The sequence below is a fragment of the Acomys russatus genome, chromosome 5 (genome assembly GCF_903995435.1).
Source record: "Acomys russatus chromosome 5, mAcoRus1.1, whole genome shotgun sequence".
Taxonomy (NCBI): domain Eukaryota; kingdom Metazoa; phylum Chordata; class Mammalia; order Rodentia; family Muridae; genus Acomys; species Acomys russatus.
The window spans coordinates 22,809,402-22,829,462 of record NC_067141.1 but is presented as its reverse complement, the minus strand read 5'-3'; the positions used below and the strand labels follow the sequence as shown (position 1 = coordinate 22,829,462).

The following is a 20,061-nucleotide window of genomic DNA, read 5'->3' as shown; positions in this document are numbered from 1 at the left end:
CCTCTGATCTCCCTCATGCCCTTCAAACATCCTTCCTGCTCACCATCCCTCTCTGGTCCTTCCTGCCATTGTATGCACCAAAACCTGTCTGGACAGGCCATTCTCTCCCAGCCTGTCCCTCCCTCCCCCACCCCCCACCCCCTCCTAATGAGGACTGCAATCTGGGGTTGTTTCCTGGGGTTCAGGCTTGCCTACCAGTGGGCCTCTGCTGTGCCACCTCCCTGAGCTGTCCCGTCAGGTACAAATGTTGACACTACTGTCTCTGTGCCCCCAAATGCTGACCCGCCTCAGACTCTACCCACTGCCAAGGCTCTCCTACACCACATGTGTCAGTCCCAGAGCTCTATCCACTACAGAAGACAAAGTATCCACCAGTTTTTTCTCCACAAAGGATTTTTATTTGGACCTGTCAGAACCCCTGTGCTCACTCTAGGTCTGTGGCCCAGTGCCCTGCTGTCATAGGTCATAGGCTAAACCAGGAAGGGACACCAGGGCGCTGTGGGTCGCTGCTCTGCCTCTGCTGCTGGAGCTCCTCTTCCAGAGGGTCTGCAGGAGTGGACTCTTTCTCTGGAAAAAGATCTGGGAAGGTGAAAGTCTGCCCGTGGGCCTGGGGAGAGAAACAGGGGCTCAGTTAAAGGCCCAAGGATTGCCTTCCTACCACACCCAGAGCCTCACGCCTGGTAGCTAGCAATGCTGGGCCCTGGATGATAAACAACAGGATGATGAGCTGCCTGGGTCTCTAGGCAGGGTTCCTGCTGGGAAAACAAACACCTTGCCGGACAGCCCTCCACCCTTTATCTATCAGCGGCAGGCTATTACTAGGACAATAGCCCTTTTCAAGGACATTATCTCTTTACAGGGGTCTGCACCAGGCCCGGGGCTCGTTAAAATCAGACCAGCAAAGGCCCATTTACCAGGCGGCAGCCAGTGGAACTGGGGGCAGGAACTGGGAGCAGAAAAACAGGACGCAAATGACGTCTGGTGCCATGCTAAAACTTTTTCCATCCAAAATATCTAAAGGCCTTCAGCCACATTAAAGGCCGCCCTCCTCCAGGCTCCGAACTTGGCAAATAAAACGCACACAACGTACACAGAAACCTACATACGCAGCAGTCTATAAATCAAGCTTGGCTTTGCAAATTAACTGCTTTTACGTCTTTCACTAGAAGTTCAGAGTGTGTCAGCATGGCCACGTCCCAGCCTAGGGCCCCAAGCACGCAGACCAGCACCAGTGAAGGCCCTAGGAGGGGGAAGGAAGCCAGCTCTGCAAGGCTCTAAGCATGTACAGGGCTGGAAGGCTCACTTGCCGCCTCTACCAACATCTCCAAGACCAGAGGTGAAAGAGGAAGGGGCACAGAAGAGCCCATCTTGAGGCAGAGACCCCTCCTGCTGTTACCTCATGTCTCTTAAGTGAACAGCTAGAGAATTCTGAATCTGGGATCTCAGTAAGTTCAGTCAGAGCTGTACACTCAGCCTCAAAGACTCTAGCTTTGGGGCTAGGCATGTAGCTTAGTAGGGCAGCATGAGGGTTAGGTTTGATCTCCGGCAGCACAGAAATCTGGTGTTGTTCATGTCTATAATCTCAGCACTGGGGAGGTGGAGGCAAGGGGATCAGAAACTCAGTCATCCTTGGCTACATAAGGAGTTCAGGGATAGTCTGGGCTACAGGAGACCATTTTTCAAAACTAAAATGGAGAGGCAGCAGCTACAAAGCAGAGCTGACTGCTGGCTTTGGTGGCAGATGAAACCCAAAATGACAGCTTAAGGTCCAGAGATAAAAGACAGCCTATGCAGTGGAGGGAGGGATGGTGGTGGTGGGAAAGAGCAGATGCAACCCCTAAGGGACCCGCATCACCATCCATGGGTACCAGCATGACTTCTTTGAGGGATATCTCTAGAGATAATTACTTCATACTTTTCAAAAAATGTAGCCACCCACCCTCCAGGGAGGGAGAGCCGGTTTTGAGGGGCCCAAGGCAGGAAGAAAAAAAAAAAAAAAAATTAAAAAAGGCCAGGGGGAAAAGTGGAGGAGCCAGTCTCTGACGCCAGTAATCCCAGGGCCCCCGAGGGCCATTGTTGGGCTGCACTGTGCCTGCCCGCAGCATTTATTCTGGAGTCTAGGGCTCATGGCCTGTGAGCACCACTCAGTCAAACACCGTTCTGTGTAAACATGGTCAATGCTCTTTTTGTTATGTGGGGTCTGAGAGCTTGCTAAGGCTCCCTCCCCACCGACCAAAAAGATGTTTATCAGGTTGTCAGGAGAAAAATGTGGACGCCCACCACGTGGGACCCGCCTTTCCCCTTCTACACTCACAATGAACTGCCTCTCTCACTCTTTGGTTGCCCCTTCCTGAGCCTCACAATGCAGTTACCAGAAGCCCCTCACCCCCCAAAGGACATGGTAGAAGACAAAGACAGTCTTTGCAGATACAGCCAGGAAGTCCCAAACACTACCCATTTTCTAGGCTGGAGCTGGGAAAGGGGTGCGTTACAAATTTTAATTCTGGTCGAGAAGTCTTGCCCAGTGGGGACATGATGGGCCCCCATTTATCATGATTTCACAGAGGAAGGTAGACGTGCCTGGTGGCAGCTGCAGATGCCAGATCTAAGAACCACCGAGTCCAGCTTTCATGAGCCTGGTGGGGCTGAGGGGAGGGTGGGGGGGGGGGGGTGGTGGTGGTGTAGGGGCTCAGATGTCTCAAAAGCCACTTGTAACCATAGCTGGCTCTGAAGTGACTTGTGGCAAATGCCAGCATATGGATGTGGCCCTGCAGTCCAAGACAGAGACAGATGGGTGACAAGAGGCACACACATACATACACACACAAGCCTTTAGAGGGCCCAGGCCTTCTTTTCACACCTGCAATGGCTGATTTCATGCACGGCAAATATTAGGGTCTGTTTAAAACAACTGTGGCTCTTTTTTTCTGCCAAGCTGCCCCCCTCACAGGGTCCTTGAATAAACAGCCATCCAGCCCCGGCGGGTGGGAGGAGCCCATTCCCAATAGCATGACTGCCATCTAGTGGCCAGCTGTGACGGCTTGGGCTCCCTGGAGGGCTGTTTACACTGAAACTGGAGAAATTGAAGGAAGCCCCCCTGTGGGGGTCAAGCAGTTGGGGGGCTAGTTCATGGACCATGCCTAGTGGAGTCTTCCCTGCAAAATTCCCAGAGGTCAAAGGGGTTTCTGTCCAGAGACTGAGACCAAAGAGGACTGAGTAATTTAAAATTTGGTTTCAGTGGGTCCAGGACAGAGGGAAAAGAGAGCAGGCTTGAAAACGTGGGTCTTTCCCGGCCAAGTCTGTATCCACGGACCCTAGACAAGGATGAGGTGAAGCGACTTTGGTGTCTGAACTCAGAGAATCATTGTCATGATTAGACTAACAGAGCTAGGCAGGGATCATGTGCCCCAGAGATCTCAGCGTCTTCACTGTATTGGGTTCTAAGGAGAGCATACAGCTCTGCGCCAGGCCGAGGGTCTGTCCAAGGCGAGGTCCTCACAGAGCCGTAGCTTTGCACATCCACCCTCTGATTTTTGTTTTCACCAAACAGCATGGGCCTTTAACACAAAATAAGGAATGGAGCTGGTCGTGGTGGTGCACGCCTTTAATCGCAACACTCGGGAGGCAGAGGCAGGCAGATCAAGTTCAGCCTGGTCTACAAAGCGAGTCCAGGACAGCCAAGGCTACACAGAGAAACCCTGTCTCAGGGTGGGGTTGGGTGAGGGGGGGAGGAATGGACTGACTGAGCTCTGCTGAGATGCACTATGACCTGGGCTCCTCCCTCCCCAGGTCTCCAGGTCTGGGGCCCGGAAAGGTGGAATGCATTGCACAAACAGCCCCAGGCCCCAGAGGTGACAATGAGCACAAACAGGACTGTTCCTACTCACCAACTGCACGTACGCCACTTTGTAGTCTGGCTTCTTGATTCTTACATTCTTGTGGTCCCTCCTCCTGTTGGAGCCTGTGAGGGGACAGCAGACCCTACCTTGATGTCTGGCCCCTCATCAGCCCCACAGTCTAGGAACCCGTTTTCTAGCAAGGCAGTGTGTGTGTGTGTGTGTGTGTGTGTGTACACGTGTGTGTGTGTGTACACGTGTGTGTGTGTGTGTGTGTGTGTGTACACACGTGCACGCGCGTTTGTGTGTGTTGGGAGGACGTTCGAAAGGTGGACGGAGCACCATGAGGGGTCTCAGACAGACCACTCACTAGAGAGCAGTTTCTCTGTATACGTAAAAACAGTCTTTGAGCCAGGCAGTGGTAGCGCATGCCTTTAATCCCAGCACCGGAGAGGCAGAGGTAGGCAGATCTCTAAGTCTGAGGTCAGTCTGGTGTGTAGAGTGAGTTCCAGGACAGCCAGGGATACACCAGAGAAACCCTGTCTCTGAAAACCAAAATAAAAGTCTTTCAAAATAGAAATGATAACAAAAAGTTTCAAAAGAATAAAAGGGGGCTGGAGAGATGGCTCAGCGGTTAAGAGCACTGGCTGCTCTTCCAGAAGTCCTGAGTTCAATTCCCGGCACCCACATGGCAGCTCATAACTGTCTGTTACTCCTGTCCAGGGACTCCAACACTCTCACACAGACATGCATGCAGTCAAAACACCAATGTATATTAAATAAATAAACTAATAAATTTATTTAAATAAAAAAAAGAATAAAAGGGACTTCTTTGCTCTCTGGTGACATGTAGACTCGTGGTTCAAAGGAGCAGAGGACATTTCAGGTACACCGATAAAAGTGACGGGGATCATTAATGAACTACAAGGAAAGGCGCTAGGAACAGACTTCCACTGAAGGGTCCATGTGACTCTGGCTAGTTACCCAAGCCCCTCATGCCTGTTTCCCCTCATGGAGAGTGTGGAAACAACATGGTGTAGGCTACGGGCTCTCTCTGGAGGCAAGCCACCAGCAAGGGACTCACCATGCTGCACGCGGGTACGCACGGCAGCCACGGGAACATTGTAAATTTGCTCAAGGTAGTTCCGGAGGTCCACTCTGGTCATCCTGGATGAGACAGAAAGAAAACAACTCTTAGCTAAGCCCAGATAAAAAAGATAGAGAGGCAGATAACCTGCTCAGAAATAAGGGTGAAAGTCCAGGAGCAGCTGTGGCCAGCCAAGTGGGGCTGGGCCCCAGGGCTGTCCTCTCCAGGCAACAGGACATTAGGACGTGAGAGTTTGGTTCCATTAGAATGGTTTACTTAGTCCTCTGTACCTGAGTCCTTGATTATCACCAAGAGCCAGCTAGGCTCACCCCAGCAAAATGTAGGATAACAGGCCAGTACCCAGACTGAGCTCCTAACTGTGGCTAAGACTTGCTACTGTGGCATGAGACATTTGCTGATAGAAAGGGGCTTCTAGGACTTGGTGGATAATGCCCATGCTGGCTTTCAGCACAGCCCAGGCCACCATAAGCTCCTGTGTATGTTTGTAAGGCTGAAGAGACCCTATCACAGCGTCTACAGGGATCTGCGCCTGCCCCTGCCCCTGCCCCTGCTGCCCCAGCTGAGCTGGTCCCTGAGGCGTTTAGGCTTTTAGGACTCAGAGCAGCACCAGAAGTTGGGGTTGTGCCACACCTTCCTAAAAAAAAGAGTGGCACATTGAGCTGGGCAGAATAAGGCGAGGAACTCAGGGCTAACTTTCTAGAAGCTCTGCAAATCTCAGCATGCTCCAACCCAGCCTCGGGGGACTCCTTTCCTGGGAAAAGGATGGAGGCAAGAATTCAACAAATCTCAGGCTTTTTGTTAAGCTTTCCCCAGGTGGAGGGCGAGCCAGGAAACCAGCCAAGAGCACGCTTGCTCCCTGGCCGCCTGAAGCTCGGCAAACACCAGGCCCCTCCACCATCCGCTGAGCAAGCAAAGGGGCCCCAAGTCTTTCCACCACAGGAAAAGCCTGCCCCCCCTGCCACCCCCCACTCCGGGAGCTGAGCTAAAAAACAGGACAGGACCCACATACCGGAGGCCACTCCCAGCCACTGAATTCCTCTGGGGCTTACTTACTCCATGGGGATCCGGAATTGCACAGTATCTTCAGGCTGGGCAGTACCAGGCCGTACTAGCTGAATGAAGAAGTTGGTTCGAAACACACGGAGCTGGGGGCCACCCAGCTGGTAGAGGGGGTACCTAGTCAAGAGAAATGAGAGGATTAAGGTTACATATACACAGAGAGAGAGAGAGAGACAGACAGACAGACAGACAGACACAGACACACACACACACACACACACACACACACACACACACGGGGTGCTGGGTGCTGCAGGCTCATGTGTTCACTCACCCCAGGAAGGGCAAGGCAGGCTAGGGCAGTTATACATAGGACCTGTACCAGGACATGGACATTACCAGGCCTGTCCCTACTATATGGTTTCATCAGTGTGAGCGCAAGCAGCTTCCTAGTCCTTAGCCTCCCTTCTAGGGTGCCAGGGCTACCAACACTACAGCTTGCCTAGGGAAAGGGCAAAAGAGCAGCTAAATCAAACAAACAAACAAACAAACCAAACCCAGGAGCCGAGGCTCATGGTGTGGCACTGTAGAGGAATAAAGATCCCAGCGTGTGGAGCTGTAGGAGGACAAGGAAGGGGGCAGGCACCTAGCCCTATGATAGGCTGAGTTCCACGCTGATCTAGCTTTGGGGGAAATTTCAACTCCAAGTCCACGTCCAGGGAGCACCACACTGGAAGCGCCAAGCTGATCGCACTAAGGGAGTTTCAGGGCTGAGAAGCAGGTACCTAGGTTTCAGATGACCCTGAAGGCAGCATGGAAGGAGCCTTGTAGGCAGGCCCCATAGTCGAATGTTTGCCAAACTCAATGGCTCAAAAGTCCACCTGGTGATCAAATCCATACATTGTTGGCAGACCAATGGCCTAGAGATTGCTGCCAATGCCCTGGCAGGGCCTCGGCTCTGTGCCTACAGAAACAGGCAGCCAGAAGAACAGGGAGGGACCTTGAAAGGGTGGGCTCTGAAGGGGGATACAGAGCCTTGATTTACTACAAGTCAGGGTCAACTGCGATACCCAAGGAGGCTTCAGATTACCAGTAGGGCCCAACTGTGGCACAGTATGAGGGCAAATTTGGTTAGACCTCCCTTAACAGTGGAAAGGAGGAGCAGTATTCATGCTCTTCTTAGTCTCTGGATCTTCAGGATCAAGATCCGAGAGACCACAGTGAAGTCATGTGGACTATTTGCGGATTTCTGTTCTCCCTAGATCTTCTCTTGTCCACAAAGTCTCCCCACAGGCTGCCAGGCACATCCCAAGCCTGGTGACTCCCCCTCGGGAAAACCTGCAGCCTCCTCTTGGTCCCAGGACCCTCCCACTCTCTTGGTCTTGCTGCTCTTGAGGCCTGGCCTTTCAGGGTTCTCCTAATTCCTTTCTATTATTTCACCCTCTCCCTTTTTTGTTTTGTTTGTTTTTTTTTTTTTGTTTGTTTTTTTTTTTTTTTGAGACAAAAGTTTTTCTGTGTGACAGCCCTGGCTGTCCTGGACTCACTTTGTAGACCAGGCTGGCCTCGGACAAGCAGTGACTTGCCTGCCTCTGCTTTCCAAGTGCTGGGATTAAAGGCGTGCGCCACTAAGCCTGTTCTACTCCCCCCCCCCCCCCCCGCACAAGCACCCTAAACAGCACATATCTCAAGTGGAACTCTAGGCCCTAGGCTCCTCTCCTCACTACCTAGGCACCAGCAGCTCAGGTCTCATGCCTGATCTCACCCACTTATCACCCCACTCACACACGGGTCCCACCAGCTCCCTGCAAAGCCAGGAGGTAAACACATTATCTGAACAGGCGGGCCCTGCCTCATGCTGCCTGGTTCTGAGGTTCCTGGTCCCTCTCATCCAATCTGCAGAAAGAAATCAAACAGGAGCCCACTAGGCAACTTCTACAGTCCTCTCCCCAGATGTGTGTAGGGTCCCCCAAATCTCGTCTTCATGAGAACCCCCAAAACCTCATTATTGTTGAACCTGGGGCCACCCATCCAGTGGGTCACGTGTTCACTGGACACGTGTTTCCTGCTTAGACTGTGGGAAGCCAGTCCTGCAGGCCACGTGGAGACCTGTGAATGCAGCGACTTTTGGGGGCTTGGGCTGGGGGTGCTGTAGGCACCGGCCAATCCCGGCCCAGCTCTGGCTGTCTGCCAAAACGGGCCGGAGCCGCTGGCTGTGATTGACAGCCAAGACACTGCGCCGCGGTGGGCCTGCCGCGTGGACCCCTGCGGGAATCCCGCCAGGCGCGGGCGACTCGGGCTTCCGGTCCCCGGAATCGCGGGTCCCGCACCCACCCGACCTGGGCTGTGTAGCCCGCACGGCCGAGGGACGACGTTACTCACAACACATTCCGCGCCATAGCAGCCGCACCTCTCGGGCAGGAAGGAGCGATGCACGCCCCGCACAGCGCCCGCGCTGGCACAGCGCCCCCTCGCTTCCGGAGGCCGCGCTACCCTCTCCCTGCACCGCAGGGCCCCCCCCCCCCCCCCCCCCCGCACGTTCGGTGTCCCGCAAACCCCCACCCCACCCTGAACCCGCAAAGCCCCGCCCCCACCCTTGCACCGCGAGCTGCCTGAGCGCAGCCCCCGGCACAGTGCATCCTGTCTCTCAGCCTCCCACACATTCCACAGACCCGCCCCTCACCCAGACCCGCAAAAAGCCCGCGTGCACACTGTATTCGGTTTCCTCACCCCAACCCGTACACTGCACAGAATCCTGCATACCACTCAATGTACAGTGTACTTCCCTGCTTCTTAACCCACATGCTCCCACACACACCAGGCCACCACACTTTGCCTTGAGCAGACCCACACTTCCGTACCCCAATATTGCATGACCCCACCAAATATTATCATACCATGTACCCCCAAATCTACTCTGTGAATCTATTCTGTTCCCTTGCTGTAGGTGGCCTAGCAGTAGTGCCTTTGTTCCCATTCCCCTTTTTTTCGCTGGACCAGTCCACCCCATAAGGCTTGCCAAGGCCTGGCTGTCCAGCCCCCACCTTGTACCCCACAGCCTAGCCACACAACCATCCACACTGCCTTTCTCTTTGCTCAGCCAGCTCTTTGTCCCCTTTCCCCCATAAGCACACCAAGCGGTCACACCCATCCCCCATTCCACGTAGGACCCCAGCCCTCCTCAACAATTCAGTCACAGCCTAGCCAACAATCCCTTGGGCAGCAGAGATGGGAAGGGTGGGGTGGGCTGGACCTCCTGTCTGAGGTCTAAGGCCCCTCTCCCTACCCAGATGAGGTTGTTTTCCCTTCCAGGCTAGACTCCCAGGACCCCCTCCTTTCTCCTTCCCTCCCTTTCTTGGCTGCCCAGCCACGTTTGCAGCCCAGCAGCCCTGCATACTCCCTGTCCCAGGAGCCCCTGGCCACACCTCCTTCAAGAGGCCACTAGCCTCCCAATGCCTTTCTGTCCACAGGTCCTCTGCCTTGCAGTCCAGGGACCCCCTAGCCTGGCCCTTACTAAGGGACCTTTGTCTATAGCTCTGGTCCCTGACTTAGTGATAGTATGGCAGCTCTCTCTTACTGGCTAGCCTCAATTTCCCCATAGGTTCTCTATGCTGTTTTCCAGCTCCCTCAGGCCCTGTAGTTTTCTGACTGTACCCCATGGCTTCATAGTTGTCTTTTGGGGCTTGGGGAAGGAGGCATGGGTGGTGGTATCAGGCACATTATAAGAGGCTATAGTGGCGACTCTAGGAGAAGCATCTGGAGTGCCTGCTTGCCCATTTAATGATGCAAGTGACCACTGGGGTCACTTACGATGAAGGACTTGAAGGTGAGTAGTGGACACAGGTCCCTATTGGTGTCCAAGCCTCCTTGTCACGATACATACTGAATGTGGTTATGGCCCAGCAGCAGATGGTCTTAACCTAGTCTGAGTTCCTGGGCTTCTCTCTCTGCCTCCCAGGTCAAACTTCCAGGGTTTCCCCCCACTTCTGCTCCCTTCTCTCATTGCTCAGTCTGACTGGCCAGCCACAGCCCTGTATACTACCCATCTCACACCTCTTCCAAGAGGCGACTGGCTAAGAGAGGGGACAGGAGGACCAGAAAAGTCCAAGGTTCACCTTTCCTTGTTAAGCATTCTTGATAGCCATATGGTAAGCGGCCAGTCTGGTGGCCGGTTGAGTTCAAAGCTGCCCATGCCTGCTAGGAAAGAGATGAGGTAGACTGTGAGGATCTGGGAGACTGAATTTAAATTCGTTAGGCTTGAAAGCAAGCACCTATACCCAAACTGAGCTATCTTGCTGGCCTGATCTAAAATGAGGTGCTTCTGAGACACCCCCTGGGAAGAAAACATTCAAGTACAAGGCAACCTTATATGTAACATATGGTGCCAAGTGGGGAGAGGCCACAGGGCCCTGGGAGCTGGAATCCTCATGGCTTGGAAAAGAAAGAGAAAGAAGGACTGGTGGGGGGTGGGGTGATGAACAACTGGTCTTGGGGCACACTATACAAGGGAACATTCTTGCCACTTCAACTGCCTACCCTAAACCTGTTCCACAATTCCCGTCTGGTTAGAAGTTTCTCGTTGGGTGTCAGGTGACTCTGGGACTGCAAAGATGGACAGTGTCGGAGAGGGACTGAAGGCCAAGGATACCCCTGATCTTCCCAACACCAACATGAGGAGTTCTACTCTGGCTCATGTGTAGTGGCCACGGCCTCTGAGCAAGCCACATCTCCAACACTGGAAAAACCATGAGTAAGTGGTAGACGCGGCTGCAATCTCAGCACTTGGGAAGTAGGGACCAGAGGATTAGAAGGCTGAGGCTACCCTAAGCTACATGGTGAGCTGGAAGCCAGCCTGAGCTATAAGAAACCCTGCCACATGCATATACAGGCACACCCCTTATTCAGTTTGTCATTAGCTCTTACACCCCTTCAGACCCTCATTCCTTGCCGTTTTGTTTTGTTTTGTTTGTGAGACAGGGTTTCTCTGTTTAACAGAGGCCTGGCTGTCCTGAAACTCACTCTGTGGATCAGACTGGCCTCACACTCAGAGATCTGCCTGCTTCTGCCACCACCCACACAGCTCCTTCCTTGCCTTGTTTGATGCGTCATGTAAAAGAACTTGGGTGTGGGCTGGGCGTGGTGGTACAGGTCTTTAATTCCAGCTCTTGGGAGGCAGAGGCAGGCAGATGGATTGCTGTGAGTTCAAGGCCAGCCTGGTCTACAAAGAGTCTGAGGACAGCCAAGGCTACACAGAGAAACTTTATCTTGTGGGGGGGGGGGGCATGACTTGGGTATGGACTCTGATGTCTGTCTCCATTCACAGTTCCTTCTGCTGAGATTCATCCCTCAGGTTGCTATACAGTGAGACGTGCCTGTCCTCCAGCCTGCCAGATCTTCTCCGCCTCTCCCACTCTCTCTTTCTCTCTCTCTCTCTTCTCTCTCTCTCTCTCTCTCTCTCTCTCTCTCCCCCTCTCTCTCTCTCTCACACACACACACACACACACACACAATATTTTTTTTGAGACAGAATCTCATGCTCTTTATCTCACTATATAGCTAAGATAACCTTTAATTCTTAATCCTGCTGCCCCCGCCTTGTGAGTGTTAGTTCACATGTGTGTAGTACCATGCTGGTTTAATCAGTGCTGGGCATCGAACATGCTGAGCATGCTAAGCAAACATTCTAGCAACCGAGCTGCATCTCTAGTCCTTCTTTCGCCTTGTTGATTTATTTGCTTTTGAGACAGGATCTACCTATCCCTGGATCGCTGGCCTCTCCTAGTAGAGTGCATCAAATTAAAATCATGCCAGATGCCACCACATCTGACTCTTTGGGCTTTTTGAGGTAGTGTATCACTTGATCAGGCTCAGACTCTCCAAAGACATTCCACCCTGCTTTCACAGTGCTGAGATTACAGGTGTGTGCAGGCACACTAGGCTGACCCTTAATGGCCCTTTTATTTCAGCCTACCCTTTGGAGCCCAGTGCTTGTGGGTCCCCACTTCACATCTTTCCAGCAGCATATTCTGTGCACCAACTTTTTCCATATGCCTCTTCCATGTATCTTGCTGCTCAGATCTTGCATTTGAGATGTTTGCTTTCTTTCTTTCTTTTTTTTGTTTTTGTTTTTTTTTTTGGGTTTTTTTTTTTTTTTTTTTTGTTTTTGGTTTTGTTTGTTTTGTTTTGCTTTTCTGAGACAGGGTTTCTCTATGTAGCCCTGGTTATGCTAGAGCTCACTTTGTAGATCAGGCTGGCCTTGCATTTAGAGATCTTCCTGCCTCTGCTTCCCTAGTGCTGGGAAGTGACATCCCTGCCTAATAGATGTTTGCTTTCTAATCTTTGATTTTTGAGAGTTCTCTAGAGATCCTGGATCAGACCTAATGAATCTGATGCTATGTAGAGATTCTCTCTCTTGGTCCCCAGCTTGTCTCCTCCACCTCCCTGTAATTACCATTTGAAAAACAAAATTAATAGTAATAATAATAATAATAATAATAATCATGAATTTCAATTTGTCAATTTGATCTAGAGAATATGCATTTAGTGTGTGCCTAATAAACCTCTGAATGACCCCAAACCACAAAGATTTTTCTATTTTGTTCTGTGTTCCTATTATTCCTTTTTGAATAGATTTTATATGCTATACGGAGTATGAACGCTGTTATTATTCTTTTATTCTCTTTTTTCCTTTTTGGTATTTGGGTATTCAATTGTTCTAGCCAAGTTTCTCAAAGAGGCAGTTTCGCACTCAGTTGCCTTTGTACCTGGAGTCAAAACTTGGTGATAGCTCAGTGGGTAAAGGCATTTGCTACGCTAGCTGACTACCTGAACTGGATTCCCAGAACCCGCACAGAGAGAGCCAACTCCCAAGGATTGGCCTCTGACCTCCACATAAGCACTGTGGCACGTATATCCGCCACACAAAATAAATAAGTACATGCAATAAAAATGTTTTTCCCAAAAGTCCCATGGTGCTCATCTCTGGGTCATCTTGTTCCTTTGATCTATTTTGGCGTTTTATACCCGTGCCACCCTGTTTAGAGTTTTGTTCTCAGAATGTGGGCTCTTTGATTTTATTGTTCTTGTTCAAGGATGTTTGGGCTGTTTGGGGCCATTTGCTAGATTCTGTCCACAAAAACATCCCCAGTGATGAAGTTTATAGGGGATCTGGTGTGCAAGAGCATTGTAAGGAAACCCCGGTGCCACTGTAAAGTATGCATGTATTCAAAAGTTGGGCCAACGGGAAGTTTTTAAGAGCAGAAAAGGGGAGGCATTTACGTAAGCTCCCTGGGAACAAAGTTCATCGGTCAGTCTTGAAGAGTTAGGGGCGGCTTTGGCGCCAGCTCCTTGGTGGAGGTACCTCCACAGGGATATGTGTTCTGTCCAGAATGTCTTGTCGGCATTGCTAAAGGCTTAAAGAATGTTAAAGATAAACTTTGTTTAAGAAATCTGTGCATACGTGCAGAGCCAGAGGGGGTGTGGGATGAGAAGGAATCTCTGGTGGACCTTCAGAATGTGCCTGAGAAAGTAGTTATCTCAGCCCGGCAGGCAGGCGGTCTTTATTGCTTCCCGGCTCTCAAGTTGTTTGGGACAAGAACAATTTTATCTCAGTCTCAGCAGGTTTCACCATGGGTTTAAATTTTACAATCGCCAGTTAATTTTTACAGATACAGGGAGAACGGGGTTGCTTATCAACAGGAGCCCTCGGCAGCCCCATTTATCCAAGGATGTTTTTCAGTTCTGGTTTTTTTTTTTTTTTTTTTTTTTTTTTTTGGCCTTTCGATATATTGATATCTCACACTGTCAGAACTGTCACTAAGCATGGCGGCATAGTTTAATGTCACTAGAAAGTGGCATCTTGAAGATGTCAATGCCAGGCCATTCCAGGGGACATAAATTCAACCTTGTGTATCCAGCTTGTCTCTTGCAACCTTATCAAACCCATATTTTCCATTTTTTAAATAGATTTTGTCAGATAAAATGCCTGTGTTATCTGTAAACAAAAATGCTTTCAACTTTCCCTTCATGTGGCAGCTGCTTCTCTTGACCAAACTGCCCAAGTGAGCAACCCCCGTTGGAGAATGTAAGAGGGCACAGCAGGGGCCTGGGGACAGCAGCTCTCCCAGGCCCCTGCTGGTTCTCAGCAGGGGGAGGGCTGCCTTGGGCCTCCTGGAGGGGCTGAGGGAGTTCTACACACTACTGCTGACTGCTGCTCTTTTCACCCCTTAAATCAGGCTTGAATGTCTGCTAATGACATTCCTGTACCTAATGAGATGATCCTGTCAGCTGGGTGAGGTAGCTGGTTTGTAATTCCAACACTCAGGAGGTGGAGGCAGGAGGACCAGACATTTGAGGCTACCATAGGCTATGTGTGGTTAGTGCAAGCTAGCCTGAGCCACAAAAGATTCTGTCTCAAACAACCAAACAATAACAACAACATCAAAAATCAGCTTGTGTTTTTCCTTGTCCAGCTCCTTATACAATGGGCCACTTGGATTTTCCAGTGTTGCAGCGACTGAGCCACAGTTGATCACAATGCTTTAGGCTTTTCATGGCGAGCTGGGTTCTGCTGGCTGAATTTTTAGTTTTATCTGGGGGTGACGGGAGATGATCCACACTGTTGGTTTCTTATAGTGACATTGATTTTGTGTGGGATATCTGACCTCGTGCAGTTAGGAGGTACTCCTTCCTCTTTATTTATTCTCTTAAGAAATGTATATAGTGGCTATTATTGCTTCTTTAAATATTTGGTTGTATCTTGTGGAGAAGTCATGAGGCCTGGGGTTTGGGTAGCAAGGCTTGAGCTGGGTTCTGTATGGGGCTTCTCAGCAGCTCTGGCCTTTCGAGCTTTTCAAGAAATGTGTCTAGTTAGTTAACTTGTCTGTTTTATTAACATAAAGTTGTACAAAATATTTCCTTGGAGGCTGTAAGGACACCACTCCCTCTCCTGATGGTGGCAACCCCCACCTCCAGTCACATTGGCTAGAGGGCAATCAATTGTACGGATTGATCCTTTAAGAACCAGGTTTGGGGTTTCTTGATTTTTCTCATTGATTTTTGTTTTTGACCCCCACTCCCCACCCTGTTCCTGTACCCCTGTTCCGTTCCCAGCTTCCACTTCCCGGCTGGACCATTTCCCTCCTCCTGCTTCCTTTGGCATGGCTGTTTTTCTTTTTCTGTGTGCTGAGATGGGAGAGCTGAGACCCCTGGGTCAAGTCCTTTCTCAGTTTCTTACACAGGCCTTTAGCAACAAGCTCGCCCACTCACCCCTACCCCCATGCCTCCTGAGTAGCATTTCTTAGCCCTCAGTGCTGGGTGCTCATTTTCATCCTGTTCAGAACACTCCCCAGTTTCCTTGTTGAGTTTTTTTCTTGTTTAAAAGTATGTTATTGAGTTTCCAAATACTTGGGGATTTTCCAAGGATCTTTCTGTTATTGATTTATAATTTAATTCCATTATGGTCAAAGCACATATTTTATAGGGCTTGAATCCTTCTCAGCCTATTAAGGCTGATGTAAAGGCCCAGAATTCAGGCCGGTGTGCATGAGTATTTGCTACAGGCTAGGAAGAGCCTGCCTCAAAGGGGATGCCCTGTCACTGTCAATCAAACCACCCTAGGGGATGGTATAGTTGGGTTCACCCTAGGTTTCATGACATTCTGCTCACTTTTGCTGTTAATTCTTGGGAGACAGTCACTAAAGTATTAGTCCACCAACCTGTGTTTCTCACCTGTCTCTCTCTGGAATAAAGTCTCTCTAGAAAATCCACGTTGGTCCCACACTCCCAATCTTCTGTATCAGGCTCTCAAGTGCTCAGATGACCGTGCATCCTGGGCACATTGCAGCCTGGCTCAGCTGGGGATTCCGTTATTCTTCCTTTCAGTTCTCTGAGTCTCTGCTGGCATTGTTTGAAACTTTGATATTTCTTTTAAACCATTTGTGTCTACGTTTAAGGGGTGGAAGGCAGGCCTTTAAAAAAAAAATCAACTTGACAAGTTTGCTTTTTCTCCCTTCTTTATTTCTTTGCCAGTATGAAACAGATTTGTAGTTTTAAAAAGACGTTTTTATTTTCTTTTACATTTATTTGTTTTTATTTTATATGTGTGAATGTGTGGTTATTTGTATGTTTATTCACCAAGTGAGTACCGTGCCCCCAGAAGCCAGAAGAAGGCACTGGATCCCCTGGGACTGGAATTACAGTTGGTTGTTAGCTGCCACGTGGCTGCTAGGAATCAAACGTAGGTCCTCTGAAAAAAAAAAAACAGCAAGTACTTTTAACCACTCAGCCATCACTCCAGTTTCTAAAATGGCATTATTATTATTATTATTATTATTATTTGAGACAGGGTTTTTCTGTGTCCTAGACTAGCTTTGGAGGCCAGGCTGTCCTAGAACTCACAGCAATCCACCTGCCTCTGCCTCCTGAGTGCACCACCACTGCCCGACTAAAAAGGCATTTTTTAAAAAAATATATTTTATTAATTTATTCATATTACATCTAAATTGTTATCCTATCCCTTGTATCCTCCCATTCCTCCCTCCCTCCCATTTTCCCCTTACTCCCCTCTCCTATGACTGTGACTGAGGGGGACCTCCTCCCCCTGTATGTGCTTATAGGGTATCAAGTCTCTTCTTGGTAGCTTGCTATCCTTCCTCTGAGTGCCACCAGGCCTCCCCATCCAGGGGACGTGGTCAAATATGGGGCACCAGAGCTCATGTGAAAGTCAGACCCCACTCTCCACTCAACTGTGGAGAATGTCCTGTCCACTGGCTAGATCTGGGTAGGGGTGCAAAGTTTACTGCACGTATTGTCCTTGGCTGGTGCCATAGTTTGAGCAGGACCCCTGGGCCCAGATCCGCCCATCATAATGTTCTTCTTATAGGTTTCTAGGACCCTCTGAATCCTTCTATTTCCCCATTCTCCCATGCTTCTCTCTCACCTAGAGAAGGCATTATTTTTAATAAGGACTTTAAGCACAGGGTTAAAGTTAAGAAAAAAGAAAAACATACCCAGGAATATGAGTATGAGCTGTTTTAAGACAAAGTAACTGTTTATTCGTCACATGTAGTCCAAGAATCATAGCTGTGCACCCCAGCACAGGTATTTATGCGGTCCTGGGGTTTGGCCATATGGCTTCATGCACACCAGGCAAGTACCGGATGGCTTGAGGCACACCTGCGGCCTCAGTTTGCAGCCTGCTTCTACCTAGGATGTTTAAGCCAATCACTTAGGTTTTTCTTCGTTTCGTTTTGTTGTTTGTTTGTTTTGTCTTGTTAGAGATGGAAGTCAGGGCCTTGTGCATGCTAAGCACCCAAGCGATCTGTGCAAGCCTGCTCTCCGTGTGCTCTGTCTTCAGCTCATAGCCTTCATAACTGCTTTTTTTGTCCCATGGTTACCACTCCCCAACTAACCCTCCTCCCCCCAACCCCTGCTGCTCCGTATTGCACTGATTTGAACTTGTAATCATTTTTTCCATCCCATTTTCCCCTCCATGTTCCTTCCAGCTGTGGCCCCTGCAGTCTGTCTTAGTGGGTGCCTTGGGGGTCTCACTCAGCTTCACCTCGTTTGCTTTGGCCTGACGATCCCCATCCCATGAGCTACCTTTCCTGCTTTGTTTCTGCTTGGTGGGTTTAATAGGACCCCGGACATCCTGAGTTTTGCCTCAGCAAGTGCCCAATATCTTCACATTTCTATAAATATTTTTGCGCTTTATAGTTGATAGACTGCATGCTCTGTAGAAACTGAGTAAGCAGGCTGTAACCCTATCTCAAAACATACACACAGAGGCAGGGGGCGCCGGGCGGGGGAGTTGGGTCCTTCAGGTCTTGTTTTTATGATTTCTCACAGGCAGGTCTGGAAGAATGTTCAGCTTCAGGCCAAAGGTCCTTAAGACTTGGGCAAATCTTCCCAGACCCAAGACCTGTGAGCCTGAAGCCCTCTGCCCTGGGAACAGCCGCCATTCCTGGGCATGGGAATCTGCAGCACTTAGAAGATTGTTTCCCAGGCTTGTGCTGGCCCCAGCCATGCTTGCAGTCCAACTGATGGGTGTCAGCAGGCGGAGCGGGGGACGGGGGCCAGGTTCTCTCACTGTGCAGCACTGCCCTGCCCCCTCCTTGAACTACAGTTACCTCAGTCCCCTGGACCCTCAGCTCAGCTCTTTCACTCAAGTATCCTGGGGCTCCACCTTGCTCCCTTCCTGCCTGAGGCCTGGGAATTCTCCCAGGGAAGAGAGCTGGGCAGTAAGAGGCCCCTTGACGTTTCCGTTGCACAGGGGTCATTGTCTTCGCCAGCTGATGTGCGGCGCCTAGACACCATTGTTCCGTGGCTTTGTGTCTGTTTTGTTTTGTTCTGTTGTTTTGTTGGCTGCTGCAGGCAGGCGGGTAAATCCGGTCTCTATTACTCCATTTTAGTCAGGAGTGGAAATATGACTTTTCCTTTTGACAGACAATGTTTTGACATACAGAAACTTAAACTTTCCCAGCACTTGAGCAGTAGAGGCAGGAGGAACAGAAGTTCAAGATCAGGTTGAGCCACATAGTGAGGTTAAGGCTAGCCTGAGATGCATAGTGAGTTCAAGGCTAGCCTGAGATGCATAGTAAGTTCAAATCCAGCCTCAGCTACATGAGACTCTGTTTCAAAACATAGATTAACTTTTAAGAGGTAGAATTTCCTAGCCTCTTTGTCCTCCATGAATTCGGTTTTTTTTTTTTTTAAGCTGGGAAAAAATGGTTCTCAGGATGAAAACAGATTTTACTGTCCTTTTGAATTTTAACTTTCTTTTAAAATACCATTTTATTTATTCTTTGAACATTTCATACATGTATTCAATGTATCTTGATCACATCCAGCCTGATTTATTTTTAACCATCTTTCTTCAGCTGAACTTTCTAGTTCCCTTCAGCCAGTGACATAGAGCAAAAGTCTCATTCTCTTTTTTCCTCCCAAATTCATATTTTATTTTCCCATCCTTCTCTGTTAACTATACCCCCCTTCTCAACTAGGCTGTGTGTCCCCTTTCCCTGTACACTCTCACGTATTCAGTGCCTTATGCTCATAAACACTGTGGGGAAAGGATGAACATTACAGTCTAGGAAAGCAGAGAGCCTGGACGGCATAGCCAGGGCGTTTCTGCTGAGCTTCTCACTTGGCAGCTGGGCGGTCTGGGGCTTTGTGGGGGCTGTTTTGAGCATTTGTGTGCTGCTATTAGAACCCAAATGATGGTAGGGTCCACTTCCCTTGCTATGACAGTCACAGGAGACAAAGACCAAGCATGCTTTGTGCAGTCACAGCATGCAGGGAACACACCTTATGAGGCTGGACTCTGTGCTTTCTTAGCTACATCTGAGTATTTCTTCTGTACTGAATTTTAAATTTGTCTCCCCAAAGGCCATCTTACCCTTGGCCTTTACACTTAAGAAAACTCCACTAGAATTTTGGTTGGTTTTGAACACTAGAGCACTAACCTGTCGTCCTAGCACTTGGGAGGTGGAGATAGCCTTGGCTACATAATGAGTTCAAAGCCAGCTTAGACTACATGAGACCCTGTCCCAACAAACAGACAATCAAATAAAAAGTAATCTTGGTTAAAAATTTTTGTAAACAGTAAGGTATGCACTAATTTTGAAAGAAAAAAGTTAAGAGACAAGTTTTCTGTGCAAAAGTATGACCTCCCCCCCCCCCCCCCCGTTTTTATCTTTTCTTCAAGTTTCACTTTAATATGTTTCAGTAGTTTGAAATTTTCTTTCTGTAGACCAGGACAGTTCTCCAGAGGATCGTGTCTAAATACTTTTATGCTTTTGATTGCGGCTGTTGTTTTTATGATTTTTAAAATGGAAACTATTTTTTTTTCACTCTTCTGTATCTTCTGGCTGGTTGCTGGTGGAAAATAATAAAATATATTGATTTACAATACGCACTCTGCATCTGACTGCTCCCTGAACCCCTCATTCATCCTGAGAACTCTTCCGCCAGCTCTCCGGGGGCTGCAGGAATGTGGTATTTTGGTCTCCTCCTTTCCAGAAGTTATACATCTTGTTTCCGTTGGACATCTTTTCGCATTGTCTTGGGTTTTCAGACCCGGGCAAAGCAGTAATGGCAAAAGCAGGCATCCGTGCGTGGTTC

At 49.5% G+C, this 20,061-nt stretch overlaps 1 protein-coding gene across 2 annotated transcripts; it reads right to left on the bottom strand.

The window, feature by feature from the left end:
- Nucleotides 1–375: 375 nt before the first annotated feature.
- Mrpl23 (mitochondrial ribosomal protein L23) lies at nt 376–8,465 on the bottom strand. 2 transcript variants are annotated; one of them, XM_051145701.1, is made up of 5 exons: nt 8,323–8,465; nt 5,998–6,120; nt 4,921–5,003; nt 3,888–3,961; nt 376–607 (listed from the first exon to the last, which is right to left on the bottom strand). In XM_051145701.1, exons 1-5 carry the CDS (start codon nt 8,337–8,339, stop codon nt 464–466), a joined length of 441 nt encoding a protein of 146 aa, XP_051001658.1. In that variant the 5' UTR covers nt 8,340–8,465; the 3' UTR covers nt 376–463. The 2 variants fall into 2 exon arrangements, with proteins under 2 accessions (XP_051001658.1, XP_051001659.1); XM_051145702.1 differs by lacking the exon at nt 8,323–8,465 and adding an exon at nt 6,278–6,407 and having other exon boundaries at nt 377–607.
- Nucleotides 8,466–20,061: the final 11,596 nt, after the last annotated feature.